Source organism: Ochotona curzoniae, unplaced genomic scaffold (assembly GCF_017591425.1).
Source record: "Ochotona curzoniae isolate NIBS_2020 unplaced genomic scaffold, NIBS_Ocur_1.0 scaffold_1852, whole genome shotgun sequence".
Lineage (NCBI taxonomy): Eukaryota > Metazoa > Chordata > Mammalia > Lagomorpha > Ochotonidae > Ochotona > Ochotona curzoniae.
This window is the reverse complement of record NW_024467087.1, coordinates 15,932,059-15,959,313: the sequence shown is the minus strand read 5'-3', so window position 1 is coordinate 15,959,313 and position 27,255 is coordinate 15,932,059. Positions and strand designations below refer to the sequence as shown.

The following is a 27,255-nucleotide window of genomic DNA, read 5'->3' as shown; positions in this document are numbered from 1 at the left end:
ATGCATTAAATCAATATAACACTGAGGGATGATCAAAACAATGAGAAAAACCTTTTGTAGTTCTTTTTATTATTCCAAACTATAATTAATGATTCTTGCTCAAAATTATATGCATAAATATAATTTCCATAAATAGTATATTATTGAGCCTACTTAATTTCTCTATTACAACAGAGATCAGCTTAGCCTGTGTTTTAAATCTCCTGGCATTATTAACATTTCTGTGAAATCATAGGACCAAGAATTCGCTTTCTACCCAAAGTGTGATGCACTTGACATTACAATTGGTTTCCCTGGCTTTTAGTTGTCAAGATTTCAAGTGACCTCATATTTTGCTCCTTTAGACTGACATGATTTTAAAAATATGTGTAATTATTATTCAGCAACAGAGAAAGATGATTGAAAATGAATTCAACTATGAGATAGGGAGAACCTGCTGCTGTCCCAGTGACAGCACCAGCTCGGTGAAGACTCTTCTTGTTCACTCACAATAGATTGCAAGCCAGGGAGCATTTCTAGGCCCTAATGTCACTTTGTGTTCAGGAAATAAATTTTTGAAAATAGAACATGAATATTTAAAAGTTTTATTCTGTGTTAAGTCCCAGTGCTCAGCCACTGCAATTATACCTTCAAACCAAACTTTATGACTTTCAGACATCTGACTCAAAACTCTATGAATATTGCTTGTAAAAAAAAACCCTTCAATAAAAATCACATTATAACAAGGAAAAGACTCATATAATAAATAATACATAAATATAAAAACTATCTTTCAATAATTAATGCAGAGAATTTGCTACAACTCTATACATTCTTAAAAAAACTATTGAATAAATAAATCATACTGGCAACTTTCTATAATAAGATGGTATCGAACAGTAAACACATTCTTATTATTTTGCAAGAGTCTTTTATGCTGGTACTTTTTACTTGGTACAGTTTATTTGAGATTCATGATATTAATGAAATTCATTATTAAAAAGTTTGAACATACTAATATTTTGTTCAAATGGAAATGTTCCTTTTTAATAATAGCTAACTTTTAATTATATAACAGTCACCATAAAATTTTCACACAGTTTAGGGCTGCCATTGTAGTATATTGGGATATTAACAGGCGATGCTTGCATCCCATATGATCTCTGGTTCAAGACCTGGCTGCTGCACTTCTGATTCCATGCCTTGCTAATGTAGCTGGGAAAAGCAACAGAAGACAGTCTAACAACTAGGGCCCGGGACCTAGGCAGGAGACCTGGCTGGAGTTGCACAAGCTTCAGCCTGGGACAGCCCTGGCAGTTGCAGAACCAGCTAGGAAGATTTCTGTCTTTCCTCTAACTCTGCTTTTCAAATAAATAAATCTTTATTTTAAAAGTTTCAGAAATTTCTCATGTTTTAAAATTCTTTCCCAGAAAACTGTTTAAATATGAGATTATTCTATAAATTAAAAATAGTAGGATATAATTTCAGGGTAAAATCAACATCAACCAATAAAACAAACTAAAATTTTCAAGAATATGTTAGTGATTACAATTTACCAGAACTCAAAAATAGATTCACTGACCTTTCACATATCACATGGTTGACAGTTACATTGTATGTATATGTGTTTTTTCCCAAAGAACATATTCTATAACAGGTATTTCAGAAATAGGGATAACGGGCTGATGTTATAGCACAGTGAATTAAGCTGTGCTTACAACACACATCAGACACATATCTGAGTGCCCATTTTTTTAAAAAGATTTATTTTTTATTGGAAAAGCAGATATACAGAGAGGAGGAGAGACTGCTTTCCCAGGCCTCAAGCAGAGAGCTGTGTGGGAAGTGGAGCTGCCAGGATCAGAACCAGTGCCCATATGGGATCCTGGTGAGCTCAAGGCAAGGACTTTAACCACTACGCTATCACACCGGGCCCTAAGTGCCCATCTGATTTCTGGCTGCTTTAGTTCAGATCCAGCTTCCTATTAATGCATCCTGGGAGCCAGTAAATAATGACTCTAGTGTTTGAGTCCCTTTGACACCCATGTGGGAGACCCAAGTGGAGTTCCAGGTTCCTAGATTCAACTGGGCCTAGCCTTGGCTGTTACAGGCATTTGAGTAAAACAATGGACGGAAGATATTTCTCTCACCAGCCTGTATCTACAGGTCTCTCCCTTTCTTTTTTTTAAATTCTCTTTCTCCCTCCTCCTCCCAACAGCTCTGCCTCCCAAGTAGATGAAAACACATGCTTTAAAAAGACGTATCTGTTCTAGACATATGTTTAAGAAGGGTGGCTCATACAATAAAAAACGTGATGTATATTTTCCTATTTTCTTTTATTCTAACAGTTGGTTGGAAGCATTTCAGGCACTTAGAATACATTACTTGTGTGAGAAGCTTTTCCTTTTCTTCAGTCTCCTCTTGTGTAAGAGTTTCAGCTCCATCGATCTTTCTTTGCTCTTCTCTTTGAGCCAGAGCTGGATTTGGGATATCGGGATTCCTGGGAACCTACATAGCACAAGTGATAAAATTGACAAGACACATTATCACAATGTATATACACATCCCAATATTTAGAGTCACCTTAACACTAAAGAATATGAAGTTATAACCAGAATGGCATGTGGTCTCCACATTATCAAAAGAAAAACCATTCTGGTCCCATCCAACATTATAGATTTAATATCCATTAGGAAATGAACCTCAGGTTATAGTCTAGACTTGATTATACTGTGGTACAAAATACATTCTTACAACATTATAATAGTACTTGGAGTAAATAAAAAGTTCCACAATTAAAAACTGTTTGTATTCCCCTAGTTAAAGAGACCAGGGTACAGAGACGACAATGCACCTAAAGATTATACTCAAAACTTTGATTAGTTCAATGTGTAAAGAATGTTAATATGCCTTCTGGGCCATGAAAGGGGAGAATATTTTACGTAAAATAGAAAATTAGACAACAAGCTCTTGGCTACCATTTAAGACAACAGTTCGTATGCTTGCACGTTGCATCCCTTATCAGAGTGCCTAGGTTCATCTCGCAGGTCCAGCTCCTGATGCCAGCCTCCTATTAATGCAGACCTAGGAGTCAGTGGTGCTGGCTCAAGCAGGGTAGGTCCCTGTCGTAGGACTGAGAATCCTACGTCCAGGCTTTGGACTGACGCAATCTCACAGCCACAGACATTGGAGGAGACTGCTTTCTTGTTCATTTGCTTTCTTTGCCCCCAAATAAAATATTTTGAGAAATAGAAAATCTGCATTCAGTGGCAGGATAATGAAGGAAAAATGAAAAGGACATTATAAAAGGAGGGGAGTAGTACAACCTACAGACAACTGTCGCGGAACCCACTGTGAAGGGGAAAAGGGCAAGAAATAGTGATGAACAGAAATGACGCAAGGTTTTCTGGGCAGAGTTACAAATGTGCTGACAACCAAGAGGACAGCTCAAGTTCAAAAGATGGAGGACAGAAACTCAAGCTCCCCAACAAGCAAGCCATTAAGTGTATGGCAAAACTGAACTCCAAAGAGCTTCAGGCTCCACAGTGGAGCACATATGATGGGTCTTCCCAAGGTCCATGGAAAATGTACCCTTCACATGGCATTGCTCTTTGCCACGGTACATTTATCTTTTGACTTCGTTTTCCACAAACATTTTGAAGTATGCTTATACAGTACAGCTCAGCAGCCTGGGCAGTGTTCACTTTGTGGTGGAGGGAAGGGGGCAAACTTTGTGTCTCTCAGCACCAAGTCCAGCCAACTACTATGCGCATCTGCAGCCACAATGCAGCATGCTGACTTAAGAAGGCAGGTAGAGAGCATGTACATTCTACAGCATTCTCTTCAACATGAAACGAAAAGGGCTGGCAATAAGCCTCCTGCAGTTTGGAACATATACATGTCAGAAATTACTCATTCTCCAGGGGTATCAGATAGTCATGGTTTTGCTCCATTACTATTCTAATACATTTTTCTCATCATTACACATATTTCACAGTTGGTAAACATAACACTAGACTCTAAAGATAAGCATTTTGTAAAATGTTGTGCCCAACAGCTCTCCAAAAACACAATCTGCTTGCTGGGAATTAAAAACAAATACTGGACCCAGCATGGTAGCCTAGTGGCTACAGGACTTACCTTGCACACGCCAGGATCCCTTGAGTGTACCAGTTCTAATCCCGGTGGCCCCGCTTCCCATCCAGCTCCCTACTGTGGCCTGGCAAAGCAGTCGAGGATGACCCAAGGTCTTGGGACCCTGCACCCATGTGGGAGATACCACGTGCAGCTCTTGCCATTGCAGCCACTTGAAGAGTGAATCATCAGACAGAAGATCTTCCTCTCTGTCTCTCCTCCTCTCTGTATATCTTTCTAATAAAAATAAAATAAATCTTAAAAAAAAAATACTAAAGAGGGCCCAGCGTGGTGGCCTAGTGGCTAAAGTCCTCGCCTTGAACGTGCTGGGATGCCATATGGGCACCGGTTCTAATCCCGGCAGCTCCACCTCCCATCCAGCTCCCTGCTTGTGGCCTGGGAAAGCAGTCGAGGACAGCCCAAAGCTTTGGGACCCTGCACCCATGTGGGAGACCTGGAAGAAGTTCCTGGATCCTGGCTTCGGATTGGCATAGCATCGGCCATTGCGCTCACTTGGGGAGTGAATCATCGGACGGAAGATCTTCCTCTCTGTATATCTGACTTTCCAATAAATAAATAAATCTTTTTAAAAAATACTAAAGAAAGTAGACTGATTTATAATCATCAGCACCAGATAGCCAAATTATTACATAGGAACTAAATGTCCATTATGTCCATAATACATTGAAAGTACTGAGTGTAATAGGAAACAAGTAGTCAGCATGTTCCTTGATCACAAGCCTGTTGCTGAGTTTTGAGCAGTGCCTTTTTTTTTTTTAAGATTTTAAACAATTTTATTTGAAAGGCAGAATTACAGAGAGAGATTCCATCCACTGGTTCACTGCCCAAATGGCTGTAAGAGCCATAGCTGAGCCAATCCAAAGCCTGAAGCCAGTAGTTTTTTTTGATGTGTCTCCCACATAGGTGCGGGGGCGGGTGGGGGGGGGCATCCTCCACTGCTTTCCCACGACATAAGTAGGGAACTGGGTTGGAAGTTAACATGAATATATTTCACTGTATATATGTTTTACCTGAACAATCTTAAGTAAATATTGGACTTTGAGGGATCAGCTTGTGGTGCAATGGGTTAAGCCACTGCCTGTAACATTGGTATCTCATATCAGAGCACCAGTTTGAGTCACAATTCCTTCTCTTTCAGGTAAGCTTTCTGCTAATGAAAGTAGCAGAAGATGGCCCAGGCACTTGGGTTCTTGCCACCCATATGGGAAACCAGGACAGCTTCAACGCAACCCAGCCCCAGTTATTCCAAGTATTTGGGGAGCGAACCAGTGGATGAATATCAACATGCTTCCCCTCCCTCTGTCACTCTGCTTCACACATAAATACATAAATCCTTCAAAAGTCTGTATTAGGTATTGTACTTTCCCTAAGAACGCACATATTTAAATGCTTCCAGGTAAAATGCACTTATGACTGCAATTTTGAAATACGTAACAAATAAAATGGATCTGAGGGCTGAAGAAATGGAAAAATAAGCGAAAAAGCAAACATAGTAAGAAGTAAACATGAGTGTATGCATATATTCACCAACACAGTTATGTCAATATTTTTCAGTGTTCAAAATTTCTTGGGCATAGCACAATGGATCAATTGGTTAATCCTCCCCTTGAAGCACAGGGATCCCTTATGGCTGCCGGTTCTAATCCTGACTGACCCGCTTCCCATCCAGCTCCCTGCTTGTGACCTGGGAAAGCAGTCAAGGACAGCCCAAAGCCTTGGGACCCGTGTGGGAGACCTGGAAGAAGCTGCTGATCCTGGGCTTTGGATTGGCTCAGCTCCAGCCATAGCAGTCATTTTGGGAGTGAACCAGCAGATGGAAGATCTTTCTCTCTCTCTCTCTCCTCTCTGTGAATCTGCCTTTCCAACAAAAATAGGTACATTTTTTTAAAAATTAGGGAGAAAAGCAAAAAAAAACCCAAAGAGATCAGATAGATAGATGTATCAGAGTGGACATATCTGCGTCTCATTAAAAAAAGAAGAAAAAAGTTTGTATGTTTCAATAGACTACATAGCTTTAAATCTTTAATAAGATGATTAGTTTGATGCTATTTCAAATTACTTTGAGTTCAAATTTTAATTTTGAAAAATCACTTTGATCTTAAGATCTATCAAATATCTACAAACGGCCCATGTCCAGCCATATTCTAACAAAATATTTTATAAATATTTAATTTATAACAGAAATAGATAATATGTCCCTGCAAGATAAAGTGTTTATTATTATGAAGATTTCCCCAATACTGAAAATTTGCCCTTGAAACTTCTGATAACAAGAAAATTGGAGTATTATACATCACAACTGGAATTTAGGATCCACTGGAGGCAGCTTCTTCCATAGCCACTGCACAGAATAACAAAACAAAACTTAGGACTAACTTCAGCAATGCCGCATTTACAATTTAAATTCTAGAAATTATTTGAATATCAAAAATTCCTTCATTTTCATAATTTTAAGAAGACTCTCATGAGGCCTTATCAGTAGTAAGCTTCCTGCAACGATTTCAAAGTGCTGTTTAAGAGAGGCAGGCATGTAAGACAGAAGTACGAGGAGAAAGCAGCAAGCACCAGGTGATGCTGTCTGCTGGGACCTGGTGACAGTGTGGCGTGAGACGTACTAAGTTTGGACAAGTTTACATGCTGTGCGAATATCAATGAGTCATTCTGTGCTCAGGAGGAAATACTAAGTCTGCTCTGATTATACCATTTAGCTGCAGAATTTCTGTTGAAAATTACGATCCTACAATGTAAGACTCATAGAAAAGAAGCTGCAGGGCCCAACATGATGGCTTAGTGACTAAATCTTCACTTTGCATGTGCCAGGATTCCATAGAGGCACTGGTTCATGTCCTGACTACTAAACTTCCCATCCAGCTCCCTGCTTGTGGTCTAGGAAAGCAGTAGAGAACAACCCAGACCCTTGGGATCCTGCCCCCCCATAGGAGGCCCAGAGGAAGCTCCTGGCTCCTGGCTTTGGATCAACTCAGCTCCCGCTGCTGCAGCCACTTGGGCAGTGAACACGCTGATGGGAGATGTTTCTGTTTCTCCTTTTCTCTGTATATCTTCCTTTCCAATAAAAAATAAATTGGGCCCGGCGGCATGGCCTAGTGGCTAAAGTCCTCGCCTTGAACATGCCAGGATCCCATATGAGCACCGGTTCTAATCCTGGCAGCTCCACCTCCCATCCAGCTCCCTGCTGTGGCCTGGGAAAGCAGTCAAGGATGGTCCAAAGCTTTGGGACCCTGCACCCATGTGGGAGACCTGGAAAAAGTTTCTGGATCCTGGCTTCGGATCGGCACAGCATTGTCCATTGCGTTCACTTGTGAAGTGAATCATCGAATGGAAGATCTTTGTCTCTCCTCCTCTCTGTACACCTGACTTTGTAATAAAAATAAATAAATAAATAAATAAATAAATAAATAAATAAATAAATCTTTTTTTTTAAAGGAACCTTAACATCTTAGATACCACAAGAATGGACCAAAGTATAACAGTACATAAAAAATGGACAAGGCTCTACACCGGCTTCTTCCATCACAGCACAGGTCACATTTAATGATTTACGAGATCCTAGACAACAGAATTCTTCTGAGTTAAAGATACACCAGTGGTGTTCCAAAACTTCCGATGGATAACAAGTCTGACTTGGAACATGAGAGTTGTAAGAATGGAACAAGGATAATGAACAACTACCAACACAATGGAACAACCGCATATTGGAATCATCTGTAAAATAAAAAACAATGATAGTGAGACCTTTTATAACCTAGTGCAGCAAACTAACAGAAAATCTCCAGTGCCTAAAAAGGCCTGCAGAATCTCATTGTGTTGGCTGCTTTAATACACTAAATGTGCTGTGGCTGTGAGCCTGGTCTGAAGAACCACTGCCCAGTTCAACACCAGCATTCCAGTGCAGCTAAACCTACCGACATCTTAAATGGACTTTCCCATAATGGTTCCCTGAGATGAAAAGCTATTGTATCAGTTCACACATCACAAATCACTTTCCGGTATTACAAGGTAAATTTTTACTTATATAACATCCCTAGATTATACATCTGGTAATACCAGAGGCTACTTCCAGAATTACTGCTAAGAGACATCCTTCATCCACCAAGGTTGCACACTACGAAAATGGTATAGTTCTATTTTAACTTGCCCATGCTTTGTATTAGAGAGTATGATAATGTAAATCTTAAAAGCATCATTATTTCAAACATATTACAGAAATCACTCTGTAATACTTGTAGCTGAGATGTTCAAAACCATTAACATTGTATAATATAAAATAAGCATTTTGATTATAAACACAACTATATAAGTTTCCTTAAAAAAATAATCTGTGGTGGATCCTGCATTACCTGTAGCAGATTACACTTCCACCTGTGATACTGGAACCCTACATGGTTCTGCTATGAGTCCTGGCTGCTCCACTTCTGATTCGCTTCTACCTAAAGTGCCTGGGAAAGCAGTGGAAGGTGCACCATGTGCTTGAGCCCCTGCTCCCACTTGGGAGACCCAGAACAATATCTAGCATCCTAGATTCAGTCTGCCCTAATTCAAAGGATTGTGGTGTGGCCAACTAGGGAGTGAACCAGTGGAGAGACGCACTCTCTTAGAGTGTGTGAGTGTGTGTGTGTGTGTGTGTGTCCTCTCTCTGTAACCTTTCCTTTCCAACTTTTTTAAACATGTATTTATTTTTATTTAAAGTCAGGTGTATAGAGAGGGAAGACAGGATGATATTCCGTCTGCTGAATCACTCCTGAAGTGATCACAACAACTGGAGCTGTGCTGATCTGACGCCAGGAGCCAGGAATGTCCTCCAGGTCTTCCACGCAGATGCATGGTCCCAAGGCCCTGGGCCATTCTCCACTGCTTTCCCAGGCCACAAGCAGGGAGCTGGATGGAAAATGAAGTAGCCTGGACATGAAACAGTGCCCATATAGGATCCCAGCACATGTAAGACGAGGACTTTAGCCACTAGGCTAAAGTATTGAGTGTATTGGGCACTCAAATAATTTTTTGAAATCAAAAAGAAAAAACTATAGTTTGAGTTTTCAAAAAGTCTTTGAGAAAGTGATCATACCTTTAAAACATAAGTCATTTCCTTTAGATTAAAAACATTGCCTTTACCATAAAAGATGGTCCAATGTGTTTCAACCCTGCACCCACATGGGAGATGCAGAGTTCTTGGCTCCTGGCTTTGGCCTAGTCCAGTTCTGATTGAGCCCTGGCCAAGGCAGTAATTATCTGTAGAATGAACCAGTGGATGGAAGATCTCTGTCTCTCCCCCTCGCTCACTCTGTTAACTTTGACTTTCAAATAAATACATAAATGTTAAAAAAATATAATGTCTTAAATATCTGCTATGAAAGAAATGTCCAGAATTTTTAAACTTTAGAATGTCTCCATTTTTGTCAGCACAGGAAACAATATTTATAGTTGTGTATACATACAGTGGAGGTCTATATCAAGAAACATATATTTTTAAGCAATTCTTTAATGATTTAATGGTTTTATAAATCATTTTCAGGCCCCTAGAGCTGACGACACTCACTGTGAATCTTTAATATCAAGCATACAGCTTTAGTATTTTTGCCTGTAACTGATTGTTATGTGTGTGTAACATTTTTATAGCAAGCATAAGTGGTGGACGTGCACAACTGATGTGAAATAGGAAGTGACTTAATCATGGTGTTTTTGGTCACAAAGTCTGATTTTTACTAATTTGCTGTTATACTTAACAATGCATTGATGCTTTGTATGCTTTAATAAACATGCTTTAATAAACATGCTTTAATGTTTATTAAAGCATACAAAGTATGCTTTTAAGTATGCATTAAGTATAAAGACTGTGCTTCTGGTCAATGGAAAGTCATAGCATTGGGAGAGGCAAGATGGTGGAATAGGGTACAGACTCGTTTGATAAGACGGAGAATCTTTAGACAGGGTAAAGTACAATAAGTAGATTACAGGGAAAAAATAGGGTTCAGGCAGTAAGCAGAGGGTACCTGGAGACCCGCTGGACACAGGGAAGCTGCGGCGACAGGACAGCAGTGTTGCAGTGGGCCAAAAACCCACCAGCAGTCAGTGAGTGGCAACTCAGACCCCAGTAATCCAGGCTCCCGTGATCCAGGCTCCAGCGATCCATTTCCAGCGCCAGCCAGAGATCCAGTAGTGGCCTCCACACAGCTCTTGTGACTGCCAGGTGGTAACCTGGGTCCCCATGGGGAGCTCGGGAGGCGAGTGCAGTCTGGGACCTGCCAATTGTGCTGGGTGACCAGGACCAGCCACAGGCAGAGAAAGAGTAGGAGACTCAGGGTGCCATCTTATGTTGAGAGGTAGAAGGCGGAGTTGACAGAGCAGCACAGAGGAGTCTCCATTCTGGCTGATAACACAGAACTGATCCAAGTGGGGAGGGTAGCACCAGCTTCACTCCCTGCAGGGTCAGTGTGATCCCTGGAGCTGAAAGCCAGCAGCCACAATTCTCCAGTAGTGTCCTGCCTGGCACCATCTTGGGTAGCAGGACAGCAAGTGTGGACCCCAAGTGAAGGTCCAGAGTGGGCATGTTACTAGCTAATTGCACTGAGCTGAGCCCACAGCACCAGCCTTGCAGGCTGTAGGGTCTGTGTGGCCTCTGGAGCTGATGGCCGACAGCCCCCTGATCTTTGTTGGTGACTCTGTGGGCGCCATCCTGGACACTGAGGCAAGTGCTCCAAACACTGACAAACCGCAAGGGGAGGAGTGGTAAACTGCGCATGTGCTAATTCAGCAGCTCTCAGATATCAGTGTCAAGGGACCAGGCATTGTTACAATGAAGGGAGAACAGCTGAGCTGCAGAAGAACAAAGCTGGGAACAAAATCACCACCATCTTAGAGCACTGCACAGCCTCTACAGAAAAAACAGCCCCAGCAGGGCATGCCACCAGCTCCACCCAAAATAACTCCAGGAGGTGCTCAAACTATCCGCCAGCAGGGGGCGACAAAATCAGTGCTGCCTATAAAATCAGTGCCACCAACAAAGCAATTATTCAGGACAGCTGTGTTTTCCTAATCAAGGCCACTGATTGACCATAAAAAAATCAACTTGTAGACCTGTAGGTAATATACCTTAGAGATGATTTCGTCAAAAAGATTGGCAACTACAAAAGGTAAAAGACAAAAAAAACATGAATGTTACTGAAGACTCTCCAACAAAGAGCAAAAGCTTCAACCACTCTCTGAGTTAAGTGAGAAAGACATTGAGAAAATGGGGAGACTTTGGCAGAGTAGCAGGATACAAAATTAATGAACACAAATCAATGGCACTAGTGTACACAAATAATTCCATGGATGAGAAAGAAATTGTAAATACAGTACCCTTTAAATAGAGGAGAGGAATTTTAAACAGCTAGGAATTAAGCCAGCTAAATATGTGAAAGACCTCTATGATGAAAACTATAAAAACATTAAAAAAGGAAATAGAAGAAGATCTTGAAAAATGGAAAACCCTTACCATGTTCCTGGATTGGCAGGATCAACAAATGACCATATTACCAAAAGCAATATACAGATTCAACGCAATCCCAATCAAAATCCCAACAACATTCTTCTCAGAAATAGAAAAGATGATACAAAAGTTCATGTGGAATCACAAAAGACCACGAATAGCTAAAGCTATTCTGAAAAATAGAAATCAAACTGGAGGAATCACAATTCCAGACCTCAGGACATACTACAGAGCAGTGGTTATCAAAACAGTCTGGTACTGGTACAAAATCAGAGACGATCAGTGGAACAGAATAGAAACACCAGAAGGGAGCCCACACATGTATAGTCAACTAATCTTTGACAAGAAAACTGAGAACAATCCAGGCAAAACTCCTGGTCTATTCAACAAATGCTGTTGGGACAACTGAATAGCTGCTTGCAGAATTAAGAAGATCCACACCTGTCATTATACAAAAATAAGCTCTAACTGGCTCATGGACCTAAATCTACACTCAGAAACCATCAAACTATTAAAGGAAAACACAGGAAACACACTCCAAGATATAGGAACAGGGAAAGACTTCTTAGAAAAGACGCCAAAAGCAAGAGCAATCAAAGCCAAAATGAACAAATGGGATTACATCAAACTAAAAAGCTTCTATACAGCAAAGGAAAAATTAACAAACTGAAGAAGTAACCACAACAAAGTAAAGAAGCAACCAACAGAATGGGAGAAAATTTTCACATACTACACAAGTGATAGGGGACTAATATCCAGGATCTACAAAGAGCTTCAGAAACCCAGGGACAGCAAAAATAAATAAATAAATAAATAAAAATAAATAAATAAAAAAAACCCTGTAACAAAATAGGCAAAGGAAATGGACATTTCTCAAAAGAACAGATTCAATTGGCTAACAGACATATGAAAAGATGCTCAGGCTCTCTAGCCATAAGAGAAATACAAATGAAAACCACATTGAGGTACCACCTAACTCCAGTGAGACTGGCCTACATTCAGGACTCGAATAACAACACCTGCTGGCGTGAATGTGGGAAGTAAGGCACCCTCCTTCACTGCTGGTGGGAGTGTAGGCTAGTACAACCACTGTGGAAATCAGTATGGAGAGTGCTTGGAGAATTGCAAATAAACCTGCCATATGACCCAGCTATCCCGCTCCTAGGAATACACCCTAAAGAAGTGAAATCTGCACGTGAGAAGGGGATCTGTAATCCTATAATTGCAGCAGCACAATCTACAATAGCAAAGACATGGAAACAATCCAGATGTCCGTCCAAGGAAGAGTGGCTAAAGAAACTGTGGTACAACTACTCCATGGAATATTATTCAGCTGTTAAGAAGAATGAAATTATTCTATTTACAACCAGGTGGTCCCAACTAGAGACCATTATGCTCAGTGAAATGAGTCAATCACAAAAGAACAAATACCATATATTCTCTCTTATATAAGGAAGCCAACATGGAAAGTGTAACTCTAATAGTCGAATTTATACTGGTTTTGATTGTTTGCTTTTTTGGCTGTATCCCATGTGTTCTGATGTTTTTATTTCAGTTTGGTTCGTTCCAAATAATCTCTTTTCTCTAGTCGAATTCATCACAGGCTCATGAATTATATACAATGGCATCATTTTTCCCAAGAGACTTCTGCGTTTCCTTTTTGTCACTCACGTGTTGGTTACTCAGTGACACATTATTTTTTCAAGGTGCTGTAATTTGTTGTTGATGTTGTTGTTGTTGTTGTGGCTGTTCTAATTCATACCAGTTGTTGATCTTGTTTCATGGCTTCTCACTTTTGGTAATGTATAGTGATAGAGTACTGGGGTCTATCGTATACAGATGTGGGGGTAAAATGGAACATGCATCGCTGCATCCAGACGAAAGGTGAATTCCCAATGAAACTGCTGGACATGTGTAGACAATGGGATGCTGGACTGATTGACATTGTCTGTACCAACAATGTCAGGGTACACTTAAATAAGAGACTGATGGAATTAGGATTCCTTATGAAGGACTACACTATTGTAACAAAATGGGAAAAATCTGACAAGGGGTGGTAGTTTGGGGACGGAATCCCAGCCTATACAAAAATGTACCACATAATTCAAAATTCAAAATAAAAATATTTTAAAAAAGAAAAAAAAGAAAGTCATAGTATTTACATTAATTAAACATAATAGCTTAGAATGATCAAATGTACACCAAACTGTTATAACTTTGCATAGCTTAGTATAAAAATATCAATAAATTTGAATTTCTATGCAAAAGAACTGCCATGTAAGAACTAGACTAAGTATAAACCACTACCAATGAACAGATACCTAAGAGGTGGCTGAAGTACTCAGACTTCACATCCTACTATAGTTCCTAACAATACAAAAAAAAAGTTATCCTTCAAAAGGAAGTATCTCAACTGTTATTTCGGTTTCCAAACAGATCCTAAGGAATTTGGGATGAAGAGCTGGGGTCCATGATCTAGCGGGGGAAAAAAGAAACTGGGGGTGAGGATATTGATTGTTTCTTGGAAGGAGTTTAGCAAGTACATACTGAATTAACTATAACAGCCCATAAACTGAAAACAGGGACCTGACAGCAGCTCATCATGTTTTGATTCTAGTATTGCAGAGTAGGTGGCCCACAATGACCTATCACCAAAACTCAGAACACTTAGAGCTTCCTCCACTTGTCAAATGTTTCACTTAGTCCCTAATTAATTAAATAAGTGGGAAATATTCTACAGCTTTCTTCAGCTCCAAACACGGCAAAATTCTGGCACTCTAGGTCTTAGACTGAATGAACTAAGACATTCCATATTTTCATGCTGTAATTGAAATTTCAATTAAGTCATCCTCTTCCAATGTAAAGATTTTACTGAACAAGTAATTGAATGCATTAAATAACTCCTTTTAAGCTGCAGAAGCAATGAAGCTTGTGAATATGCCTGACGTGTAACAAGATCTCAAGCCTTAGCTAGTGGGAATAATCGACACATAATGCACTGCTAGCCATCAAGTGGCTAGGGCAAAACACTTTTCTCAGCTTCAAATACCCTGTAACCCTAGCTATCCTTATCAATAATATTGATGTGACCTCTTGCTGGTGAAGATGGGGGTGGAGGAAAAAGAGGAAAGAGAAATGCACTTAAGCAGATCCTCAAGGAAAACACTTTTGAACCAGGATCCCCAATGAATCCTGGCCATGAACAACACGTAGCTCCCCCTGAGTAACAATATTCTAAGTATAAAGTATGGATAAGTCCCTTTGGGGGATCCTGATTGTGTACACTAGGTAACTCCATTATAGCAGTTTTATTGATCTAAGAATAAATCAGTGCCCTCCCCCCATTCACTGTGGCCCTGACGAGTTTTCTATATGGGAGAAAAGTCTATGTTCAATGACATGTTTAATCACTATATATCATATACTGCTTGAAAGAAGGATTTTGCAATGATTAACATACCATGCTAATTTCTCCATACTTTGAACTCAAATACAAAACTCAGTCAATTGAAAATTTCACCTTAGTTTAAGTCCTTAAGTTCTTCACAAAGAATAAAGAGACAAGGCTCACAAAGGACCAACATCCAGGATGTGTTCCTATTTGTCTTGTAAATTCTCAGTTGGAAAGAATTCTGAGCATAGAAAGAATGTCCAAAGCAAGTCTTATGACAACACAATGGTAATCCAGAATGGGCCTGAAGAGAGCCCAAGACTAGGAGTAGAATTGTAGACCATCAAATCTGTTCTCTCCACCATCACAATCCAAGTCACCACCATCTTCTCTCATTTTCATACTCCAAAAGCCTCCTGACTGGTGTCCGTGCCATTCTGTACATCACCAATTGAGCTTTTCAAGATTAAGTCCAACCACACTATAACACTTACAAGAGAAACCGTTCAACTTCTCTATGCTCCAGGTTCCTCACCTGTAAACAACCATTCGGTTCTATGGCTGTCATGAGGATAAGAAGCTAATATCTATAAAGAACTTGAAACAAAAAGTAATGCAAGCCAGGATGAAATACATATCTCTTATCCCAGTACAAACCAGGTCCGTCCCTACTTAGCTTCCAAGATCAGGTGTGTTCAGGTCGGTCTGGCCATAGATCAAAATATGTCTGTTGATGTTTCATCGTTCGCTCACCCACTTCCCTAAGTTAAAAACATTGCACTGGTTTGCATCTTCCCTCTCTCATCCCGATCCTCTTCTTACACCTTCTCCTTTCTTTCCATTACCCTTTGCAGCTGTCCCTGCATTCCTACGTCTTCTGAGGTTTCCTCTCTCCTCCACCTTCTGCCAGCTGGCTCCCATGCAAACAGTCACTGTAAGCCCTCACCCCTATAACCACAAACTGCCTGTAATGAAAGGCAATGTTTACATTCAAATCAGAGCTGTGGCCAGAACGCAGTGGACATGCAATTATCATAAGGAACAAAATCTCAGAATCTCCAAAGAAGGAGCATAAACAGTTCTATCATCAGTTCTGATTTTTTATTGCTGCTATTTGACTACCACTTGGCACATTTCCCAAACAACATGCCACACCACTATAAACACAGTCCTTATTTAGGACTGTAGCAAGACACAGGGTTATATCACATGCAGAAATAGCCCAGAATGTCAGAGTGGAAAGAGCACAGCACTCGAATACTCTGAACTAGGGTCTGAAACCAGCTCCCATGGCAACCTTATTAGCTATGTGACCTTGAACAAGGTTAATCTTCTCCCTGAACTTTCGTTTCCTTGCCTAGTACATGAAGGTGATAATAACAGCTACTTCATGTGACTTGTAGGAATCAAATGAAATGTGTTATAGCGTTTTGCACATTATAAAATGCCCTATACAAACATGGTTTATTACTAATAGAAGTCTAACATTCCAACCAATTTTCTTTTCAACTCTTATAACAGTCAATAAAAGTAACAAAAAGTAATACATAAAACTAAAATATCGCAAACCTTGGTGAAATGATAGACATTTGCTCACCTTGTGTTATTTTTAAACTACTCTATTATTAATTTTATTACTTTCATTTTTAACCTGTAGCTTAATAGTTTCTTCTGCCACATCTCTGCTTTCACTTTCTTTAAAAGTGGCTTTATGCCTGATCTAAAAGTTCAATTATAGTTATTCTGCTCTTCCACAATTTCCTTACAAGGATTTGGTCTAGTCCTGTTGGTCTCAATACAGTCATCTCTTGTTAACCCCAAGGAATAGAGGTTCCATGGACAGATTCTCAAGTCTCTTATAGTTATATATAATAATTTAGCATTTGCACAGAACGCTGCACACCCTCCCATATACCTTAAATCATCTCCAGAATACAACTCCAATTCTATGTAAATTGTTACACTGTATTGTTTGGAGAATAATGACAAGAAAAAAATTTTGTATATGTTTGGTACAGAAGCAATATTTTTGCCATATTTCTGATCCATGGTTGAATCTTCAGATGCATTGACCATAGATATGCAGGGACAAACTGCACATTTGAACTTAAACATATTTCCCTAGATTATAACATTACCCATTGACATGACCCTTAAACTTTTTAGTTCTTTTTTATAAATTTTTAAACTTTAATATATCATACAAAGCAACATTTTTTCTTTACTTATTCTTTTGTTTGTTGCTGATGCAAAGAGCAACCTACCTAGTCTGGACAAATAACACACCTCCAAAGATCCACCCCAAATCCAGAACATAAATGAAAAAACAAAATATCTTCATGAAATTTTCCAGGCATATTCCAGCTACTAATCAAAATCTGGTCAAAGTCCCAACTGTGATAAAATTTCAAAAAATAAAAACATAGTTCCTGATTTATAAAATTATAACAGTGTTAATGTTTTTATAATTTTACATACACTAGTGATTATTTTACTTTCGGTCATCCCTGGTCTTGCACTAGGAAGTCAATTCTAACATCAAAATATAACCTAGTATTGCTTACCCCATCAGTACAACAGTTACTGTGATAAATATAATTTACACTCACCAAAAATTCATTTCTATCTACCTACATAAATAAGAATTTTGAATTCCAAATAACCATTTTTATATTATGTAATTATCATTATCTAATACCGAAATAACCACATACTAACTACTAAGATACTAACTTTCATCAACGTGTGGGCAATAAACAGAGATAAATTATTTTTTAGCCCTATCCAGAAAATGGTCAGAATTTTCCTATCACATATCAACATTCAGTTCTAATGAACTACCTGCGTACCGATCTTTGTCCATAGTCTTCAAATATTCAAATACTCACATTATTAACATATTATTATTTCTATTTCAAATATTGGATAACTCTGCAGTGACACCACTTAATCATGATCCTATTGGTAATTCAGTGACTGATGGTTTATTTTCAGTTAAACCTCCTCTTTGTTTCCCTCTTTAACGTATTCAAGAGACATGCAAAGACAGATGACAGAGAAAGAGTATAGATTCCCATCAGCTGCTTCTCTCCCTAAATGCCCACAATGGCTGGGACTGGATCAGCCCACAGTCAGAAAAAGAATCCAGGTCACCCATGTGGGGAGCGGGAACCAAATCCCTTGGGACAGAACCACTCCCTACCAAGGTCTTCATTAGCAGGAAGCTTGAGTCAGGAGCCAAAGACAAGCGCTGAATCCAGACACCCCTACACTGGTCACAGGCACCTTAACTGGTATCTTAACCAGCATCTAAAGTCTGCCCCTCTTTGGTTTGAAAAACACCATTCTGATTTACTCTTAAATTCTTAAATTCTCTCACATTAATATGAAACAACAAATACTCTAGCTTAACAAACTATTATTTTTAAAGGCAGCATTATACTAGTCTAAAAGACCAAAATATTACCTTATAGCCTATTGTCTTTCGATAATAAAGAATTTCTTTTTCCAAAAGTTCAAATAAACGTGGTGGGAAAAATTGAAAGTCCTGAACATTTGGCTGCTTTGGAGGACGTGGAGCCTGTGAAAGAAGAAGGTGTTTTACATATACATATACATATACATATACATATACACACACACACACATAGAGTGAAAATATGGAAAAACAAATACAACAGAAATCCACTGATATGGCTGGCCCAGATGAAGTGCTTCTTCATATCGCTATAATAAGACACCATGGTTTAGCAATAATATAGTTAACAGGATCACAGACCATGTTAGAAGAAAATCCGAAGGCCATAAAGCCCAGCCTTGTAGCAGTTTACCTTTGGGATCTTCGGCTCACTGACACGCAGAGCCTCTCTAAAGTAAGCATCCACTGCGTAGTTTGCTTTGCGTTCTCGTTTAGGAGGTTCAATCCATTCCACCATGCCAAGCTACATACATGACAAACAAGAACAAGGGAGTTAGTTATTCTGAATCGCTTTACCAAAATCAAGTACATCAAGGCTGCAGCAGCATGAGAAAACCTAGGCCATAGTGCTTCATTCACAATAAATGCTGTATCTGCATTACATATCTATCTGACAAGAATATTCATATATAAAAGAATCAAAATACACTTTGTAAATCAGTTACGTAACCAAAGTTCAAAAAACTTGCACTGTACACTAGTTTAGGTCATAAAACAATTTTCTATTCTTTTCCTTTTCAAAGCTATGTTTTGAAACTATTTGTAATGAAAAAGAATTTGTACAATCCACATAGTCATTTAAGTCCAATTAAACAATTAAATCAATGTTACTATAAAAGGAACAGTAATATTGATTCCAATATTCAAAAGCAGATGACAAAAAAAATGAAGAATACCAACATGACAAGCACATTTCCCTTGAAGCCAAGAGAAACATTCAAATAAGACATTCAGGAAAAGCAGTTGCATTTTATGAGAACAGCTGCTGGGACCAGAAAGGCTTAGATTTGAATCTGGGTTCTGCTACTTCACTAGTTATGTAACTTTGGGGAGAATTACTTATATTTTCCCCATTTGTAAAATGGCAATATTACATCCATGAAGACATTGGCAAACTGCCACAAGTTAAACGTAAGATATTAGTGAACACCCAAAGGAGTACAAGTAATGATTTGGTAACATAAGATTTTATTCCATTATCACGTAGAAAATACAACGAAACTGTCCAGAGACAAAACTAATAATAGGAAAGGGGTAGGCACTGTGGGGCAGTGTGTTAAGCTACCACTTGGAACATCCACTTCCTGTATCAGAGCACTGAGCTGAGTCCCACTCCTGCATTTCCAGTTCAGTTTCCTGTTGATGTGGCCTGACAGGCAACAGATGAGGATTCAAGTCCTTGGGGCCTGGCTACACGTGGGAGACCTGCATGGAGTTGCTAGCTCCTCATGTTGGCCTGGCCCAGCCCTGCCTGTTGAGGGAATTTGTGGAGAAAATCCTAAGATGGATGTGCGCTGTCTTTCACATGGATGAAAATAAACATTTGAAAAATAACTTGATTTCACAGTGACTAAGCAATGCCTTTATATAAAAGAGGTCATTAAGGGTCTAAAAGAGGCCATTAATCTACTGTGATCCCAATCCATTTTATCTTTTTTAAGATTTTTATTGGAAAGGCAGATATACATAAAGGAGGAGAGATAGGGAGGAAGATCTTCTGTCTGTTAATTCACTCCCCAATGGTTGGAGCTGAGCCAATCCAAAGCCAGGAGCCTGGAGCCTCTTCCTGGTCTCCCACATGGGTGCAGGGTCCCAAGGCTTTGGGCCGTCCTCGACTGCTTTCCCAGGCCACAAGCAGGGAGCTGGATGGGAAGCGGGGCCACCAGGATTCAAACTAGTGCCCCTATGGGATCCAGGCGCGTACAAGGTGAGGACTTTAGCCGCTACACTATTGTGTCAGGCCCCAAATCCATTATATCTTATCAAGGACTGGGTTCCAAGCCTGGTATCGTATTTTAAGAGTGGATGATAAACTAAGACAACCAGAATGGTTAAAGATTTGTGAACACTCACATTGCCTGAGACTAAAGACACACACAATGGTGTCATTCACATATTTGACTGAAAAGACCTAAATTCTTCGTGGATCCATAATGTTAAAGGTCAAAATTAATTTGATGAGTTATAAGAAAGCACATTGCTGTTCAATATAACAATTGTGCAACGAAGTGCCTACCATATTATATGCATGTCAGTGTCAGGAACACAGTAGGATGAAAGATGAAAAAACTAAACTTCAATTAGGGCTGGTACTGTGGCATAGCTGGTAAAGTAGCTACCTGCAAAGCCAGTGTCCCATATGGGTGCTGGTTTGAGCCCTGGCTGCTGGACTTTAGATCCAGCTCCCTGCTAATTGTCTAGGAAAAACTATGCAAGATGACCAAAGTGCTTGGACCCCTGCCACTCACATGGGAGACCCAAAAGAAGCTCCTGGATCCTGTTCAAGCTGGCCAAGCCTCATCCATTGGGGCCTTCTGGGGAGTGAACCAGCAAACTACAGATGTATCTCTCCCCCACCCCGTCTCTCTATCTCTTTCCCTTTCTACCACCAAAGCTCTTTCTTCAATAAATAAATCAATAAATAGTAATCTCTGTCCAAGGAGCTTGTAAGGCAATCAAGACTTCTTTGTAGAGCCAGAGAACATAACATAGTGATTAAACTGTCTTGAGGGGGATAAGATTCCAACACTACAGTCCTCAAAGTCTGGGTAGCTGTTCCACATGCTATAAAATGGAATTTGTTAGTTAGAAAAAAAGGCTAGAGTAACTGACTTTTTTATTAAAGATTTATTTCTTTTTTATTGGAAAGGCAGATATACAGAGAGGAGGAGAGACAGAGAGGAAGATCTTCTGTATGATCACTCCTAAAGTGGTTGCAACAGCTGGAACTGAGCCAATCCGAAGCCAGGAGCCTCTTCCGGGTCTCCCACGCACTTGCAGAGTCCCAAGGCTTTGGGCCGTCCTCGACTGCTTTCCCAGGCTACAAGCAGGGAGCTGGATGGGAAGTGGAGCCGCTGGGATTAGAACCGGTGCCCATATGGGATTCCAGCACATACAAGGTGAGGACTTGAGCAGCTATGTTATCGCGCTGGGCCCTGAGTGACTTTTAAAGTACTTTTTAACTGTAGTGTGCTATGTAATATGGCTATTATAATGTGATGCTTGAGAACCATTCAGAACAATGACAGAAATTCTGCCTTTTTCTCCAAACAGATGAATGTAAGGTGACAGGAATGGAAAAATAAATTTTATGAATAAGAAATATTTTGTCTTCCTTAGTTGGAGTAAAAAGAAATCAACAATAGCTTAATTTTCTAATTGTTTGGTCACTTACCTGAAGGCCTACATATTCCAATTGAAATAGGCATTAAAGGTCAAATCCAGAACTTTCAAAAATAGAAAAAAAATCATACTGATTTAGTTTGTTTTAGACAACAGTACATTAATACTAATTTATTCATGTTAGTTTATTCAGGTTCACTGTCAATTGTCACATATTTAATTTACCAGGTTCACTGGTCAAATAATACAATTGGTTTAACAAATTAGGTATGAGGGCCCGGCACCTTAGCCTAGCGGCTAAAGCCCTACCTTCAACATGCCTGGATCCCATATGGGCACCGGTTCTAATCCCTGTGGCCCTGCTTCCCATCCAGCTCCCTGCTTGTGATCTGGGAAAGCAGTTGAAAACAGCCCAAAGCCTTGGGACCCTGCACCCATGTGGGAGACCAGGAAGAGGCTCCTGGCTTCAGATCAGCTCAGCTCTGGCCGTTGCGCTCACTTGGGGAGTGAATCAGCAGATGGAAGATCTTCCTCTCTATCTTTCCCCCTCTCTGTATATCTGACTTTGCAATAAAATAAATAAATCTCTGAAAAATTATGTATGAAAATCTACCTCAAGTTAAAATGCTCATGATTTTTAAAACGATTTATTAATTTGAAAGAATTATATATAGAGAGGGAGAGACAGAAAGAGTTCTTCTATCCTTAGCTAGTTCAATCCCTGGAAGACTGCAACAGCCAGAGCTAAATCAGGCCAAAAACAGTAGCCAGAAGCTTCTCCTGGGCTCCATGGGCGCAGCAGCCAGAGCACTTGGGCCGACTTCCACTGCTGTCCCAGGTCACTATCAGACAGTGGAGCAACCTGGATTCAGACTAGTGTCCATGATGGGATATCAGCATCGTAGGCAGCAGCTTTACCTGCTCTGCCACACTAGCCCCCTCATGATTTACAAGCGATTCTTCCAGATTTTCAAATCTCTAGAAAGAATGATTTGAACCTATTAGTGAAACCTACCTAGAAAATATGAAGGAAAAGATAGAAAATTTAATATTCAAAAAAATTTGATTTTCAACATTACGATAATGATCAAACGCTCCAATTTTTTTTACAAACAAATAATCCCAATTTTATTAAAATTTCTCTATATGTCATTATTTATTTAAGTGGAATCCAAAGTACAGGAAAACCTGTTAACAATACAAATAAATATTTTAGTAAGTCTCATTTTCCTCCAAAATGTGAATAAAACACTCCAATGCTTAATATCTTTCTGTTTTACAAACACTTCTAATACTGATACACTCAAAGGAATAGTTATAAAAGGCATAAAGTGCATATCACATAATCAGATCTGAGAAGCTCCTTAGCAAGCCAATTTCCACCCTGTGTAGCAAGACCATTCCCTCCATCACAACAAGGTCAATATTTAAGACTACAGACAGATCAGGCAGATAAGTCACAAACCTAAAAACTATCAGCAGCAATGACAGCCACAAAGCATTATTAGTATACTAAAGCCACTAAAACGACTCCCTCCTCAGATTTTGGTAAAATCAAGACCTAAAGATGAGCTGTTTTTAACATTCATAACATTCGTTTTCATCAATTCAAAAATATAGCAACTTTATAGCATAACCTCAGTGATAACATGGTAGAATTGGATGATAACTCAAGAAACAAGACATCACAAGTCCACACTGATACATAACTGAATACATGAATAAATGAAAGAGTGAGTGTTTTTACAGAAAACTCCTGATTACTAACTCTGGATGGCATGAGAGAAATGAGGCGAACAGCACACAAAGAACTCTCCCAGGGAAGCCCCACCAACAGATGCTGAAATCCAACTTGTAGGACTATCTCCCTCAAGATAGCTTACCGAAAGGTTAGCTAACAGAAGAGAAGCCCAGCAGATACCACCTCAACAAAGTTATTAAGAGTTTTATTTTTTTTTAATGAAACCCATATTCCACAAACTATGTTAAGTATCATCGGAAAGATAGTAATTAAATACATGAAAAGATAGTCAACATACGTCATTAAAAGAATTGAAAATCTGGAGCCAACATCATGGCATTGGGGATTAAGCTACCACCTGTGGTGCTGGCATCCTATACAGACACCAATTCCTACCTCAGCTGTTCCAATGCTTTCCTTGATAACATGCCTGGGAAAGTAGCAGAGGATAGCTCAAGTGCCTGGGCCCCTGTACTCACGTGGGAGACCCAAAAGCAGTCCCTCACTCCTGGCTTCTTGCTTTTATGTGGGCAAGCCCTGGTGCTACAGCCATTTGAAGAACGAATCAATGAATCAATGGATGGAAGATTGATGTCGATCTCTCTCTCTCTCTCTCCCTCCATCCCTTCCTCCCTCCCTTTCTCTCTGTAATTCTGCCTTTCAAATAAACAAATCTAAAGAAAAAATTAAAGAAAAACAGAGAAATCATTGCACATCTAACGATTTCACCTTTCTAACGAAGGTGAAAATCCAAAGTACTGCTGTCAACAACAAATGCTAGGCAGGATGTAAGGCGACAGGAACTCTGATTCATCGCTGCTAGCAATCTAAAATGGTACAGCCACTTTGGAAGGTATTTTGGCAGTTTCTTACAAACTAAACAGCCTCTTACCCTAGGATCCAGCAATCCTGTTCCTTGAAATTTACTCAAGACATTCAAAAATAAATTCAGTCCACAAACACCCCAGAAGTAGTTATAGCAGCTTTACTTGTAACTGAAGTAACCAGGATGTCCTTCAGTAGGTAAATGGATAAACTCAGATGATAGAATATTACTCAGCACTAAAAAAGAGATATCAAGCTATGAAAGAACATGTGGGAAACCTGAATATATGTTACTTAAGTTAAAAAAAGTTGTTCCACAAAATCACCTGCAAGTAATTTGGAATGTTACTTTATGATTATTATGGGGAAAAAGGTTAATTGGAGGGTCTAATTGTTCTGGATAAAATATTACCTTTTGTTTTTCTCTATAATCTTCTCCTTCAAACTTGTACAAACTTTGTTCAACATCCATTCGAAAGTTTCTCAGGGAAGTCTCTCCCATTTTCTTCAAGCGTTCATTCATCTCTGCAGTCTAATGTTTAATACATTAAAATGAGAATATATCAAGAATTTTCTTAGAAAATCTCTGGACTCTCTGCTTTTTTATCAGTTAGGTTTTGACATAAAATACCCACTCTTAATTTATGATGTAAAAATGCAATGTTAGCCTCAAACCTGAATGTAAATTTAACTTATCCCAAGTATCTTAAAAACTTAAACGATGTTTCCCAAGTATTCTCATTTAGGCTTTCTTTAAATTATTTATTACTGAAGGTGACATGCCATAATTTCTAATATGTTCATTTTAATGGTCCAAAAGCTAATGCTGAAAGAAAAACAATATTTTTTTGTTTTTGTTTTGTTATATATGATGCATTTCCAAAGGCTCTGGGATTTCCCCTTCCCCCTCCCTAAAACTCCTCCCCCCACTGATTTCCCCTATAATACTGCAATAGTATATTCCTTCAAAAATAGTCATAGTCCATCATTCTGTTATTTTGTTCCTTGACACTGTAGTTATGGACAATGGCATACTGCCATGAAACATACTAAACACAAGAGTGTTGAAAATGCAGGGGAGACTTCAACAATAAAATCATCTGCAAAGCAAGATGAACCAATTTACAGAATAGAAGACTGTTATTAGCACAGTTTGGACAGGACTGATCCTTCAGAGAGCCATGCGTTAGGAGCCTGGTCTCCAGTGTAATGTGGCTGAGGTCATGAGCCCTTTAAGAGATGGTAATTAGGTCTTTAAGAGGGAGAAATTATTTACTCTGGGGAGCAAGTTAAGTCTCACAGGAGTAGACTGTTCTTACAGGACTGGATTAGACACATGCAAGGGGATGCATTTATGAAGTCCACGGTTTTAAATCGTAATCCTATTCCCAACACTTTTGAAGTAAATGAGACTTTTAAACAGTTTTATTGAAAATAATTTTATCAGGTCGCTTTTAAGGTTCGTTTTTAAAAATTCAGCATTAAAATATTTCCATGGTTTTTGTTTTACTTCTCCTAGTAATCTTCCTTAACCAAGGTTTGATTAAATACCAATATAAAGCTAGCTTTTTCATGGTGATGTGTTTTAATAAATAGCACTCGGTAGTTATTTGGTATACAACCTTAATCTGGATGGCTTCCCTTTTCTTGTCCTGAGTTTCTTCTCCTCTTTTTTTTTTTTTTTCTGCAATGAAGATGAAACCTAACCTCTAACTTACACATGTCAACAAGACTAGAGAGTTGTGATTCACTGAAGGGTTAAGAATTGTAGAAAAGTCCTAGCAGTTTGGGAAGATGTATTTACTTTTTAATATGCATGCCACTTGTTATCCTTATGCCTATGTTAAATTCAAACTAGAATGAGACTTTGACATCTGAGCGCATGATAAGTACTTTCTAAAGAAACAAAAAAGACTTGATAAGTGTTGCAATTAAGACAAAGATATTTAGAAATCTTATTGGGAAGTGTGAGTCTACATATGTTGTCAGATACACGTTAGAGAGCACTATAAATTCTTTAAACAATACTGTGCTGATGGCAATCAGAAATTTGTATCTTTGTCCTGGTTCTTATCGTCCTTGCCATTTGTAATCCCTTACACAGTATTAACAAAACTACCTTAGGGTTTTTTTTTTCTTAGTATTCATAATTTTTTCGTAAGTTTTAAGGTAGAGAGTCAATCAGTTAGTAGTTGATGTAATGTTGCATATTGACAAAACATGCATTAAACAAATTCAGTAAAAATAAGATGGTGAGCTAAACTGATTTGGTTTATAAAATCTGTTTTATTTGAGAGTTGTCTGTTGTTACAAGAAATTATCTTAAAAGACAAAAACTGCATTCATTTGTTTCCATTCTTTATGGGATGTTTACAATAAACTTCTAAGCTGTTTGGCGTCAGTGGCACTCCTGCTGCTTTCTGCCTTAACATGTACCAGAGTTAAATTCAGAAGAAACATGGACTTCACCTTTCTATGATCCAGCTTCACACGTTACAACAAGTGATTCTTGTCTGTCAACAGTTTGTTACATTTATTTTTTAATCTGAAAAACTAGCTTGCCTCTTCCTATCAAAATATGTTTGTGTTTCACTTATTCTTTGCCTTACTCATTGTAGATAGTCTTTGGTCACCTTCAGGTGATGATATGATATTAACATGGTAAATGTATTTAGATGAGTAACCTGCAAAGGCTCAGTTAACATGTTGTTTTGTTGAGGTTTTTGAAATGAATAATTTCTAATTTGTGGCTTATGAAGTTTAACAGGAAAGCTGTGAATATCTGACCTTTTTTTATTTGTGGCCAAATTGCTACAAGGCTTAACTATACTGTAAATAGTGCTTTACTGCAATGTAAG

General features: G+C 39.0%; 1 protein-coding gene across 3 annotated transcripts in view; it reads right to left on the bottom strand.

The window, feature by feature from the left end:
* Positions 1-27,255, bottom strand: part of SMARCA1 (SWI/SNF related, matrix associated, actin dependent regulator of chromatin, subfamily a, member 1) — an 81,966-nt gene that overhangs the window by 18,277 nt on the left and 36,434 nt on the right. For all 3 annotated transcript variants that reach the window (XM_040999465.1, XM_040999464.1, XM_040999463.1), the window contains 4 exons: positions 24,810-24,929; positions 18,842-18,952; positions 18,478-18,591; positions 2,365-2,487 (listed from right to left, as the gene is read on the bottom strand). In XM_040999465.1, the coding sequence (XP_040855399.1) occupies positions 2,365-2,487; positions 18,478-18,591; positions 18,842-18,952; positions 24,810-24,929 (468 nt within the window). The remainder of the gene's footprint in view (positions 1-2,364; positions 2,488-18,477; positions 18,592-18,841; positions 18,953-24,809; positions 24,930-27,255) is intronic.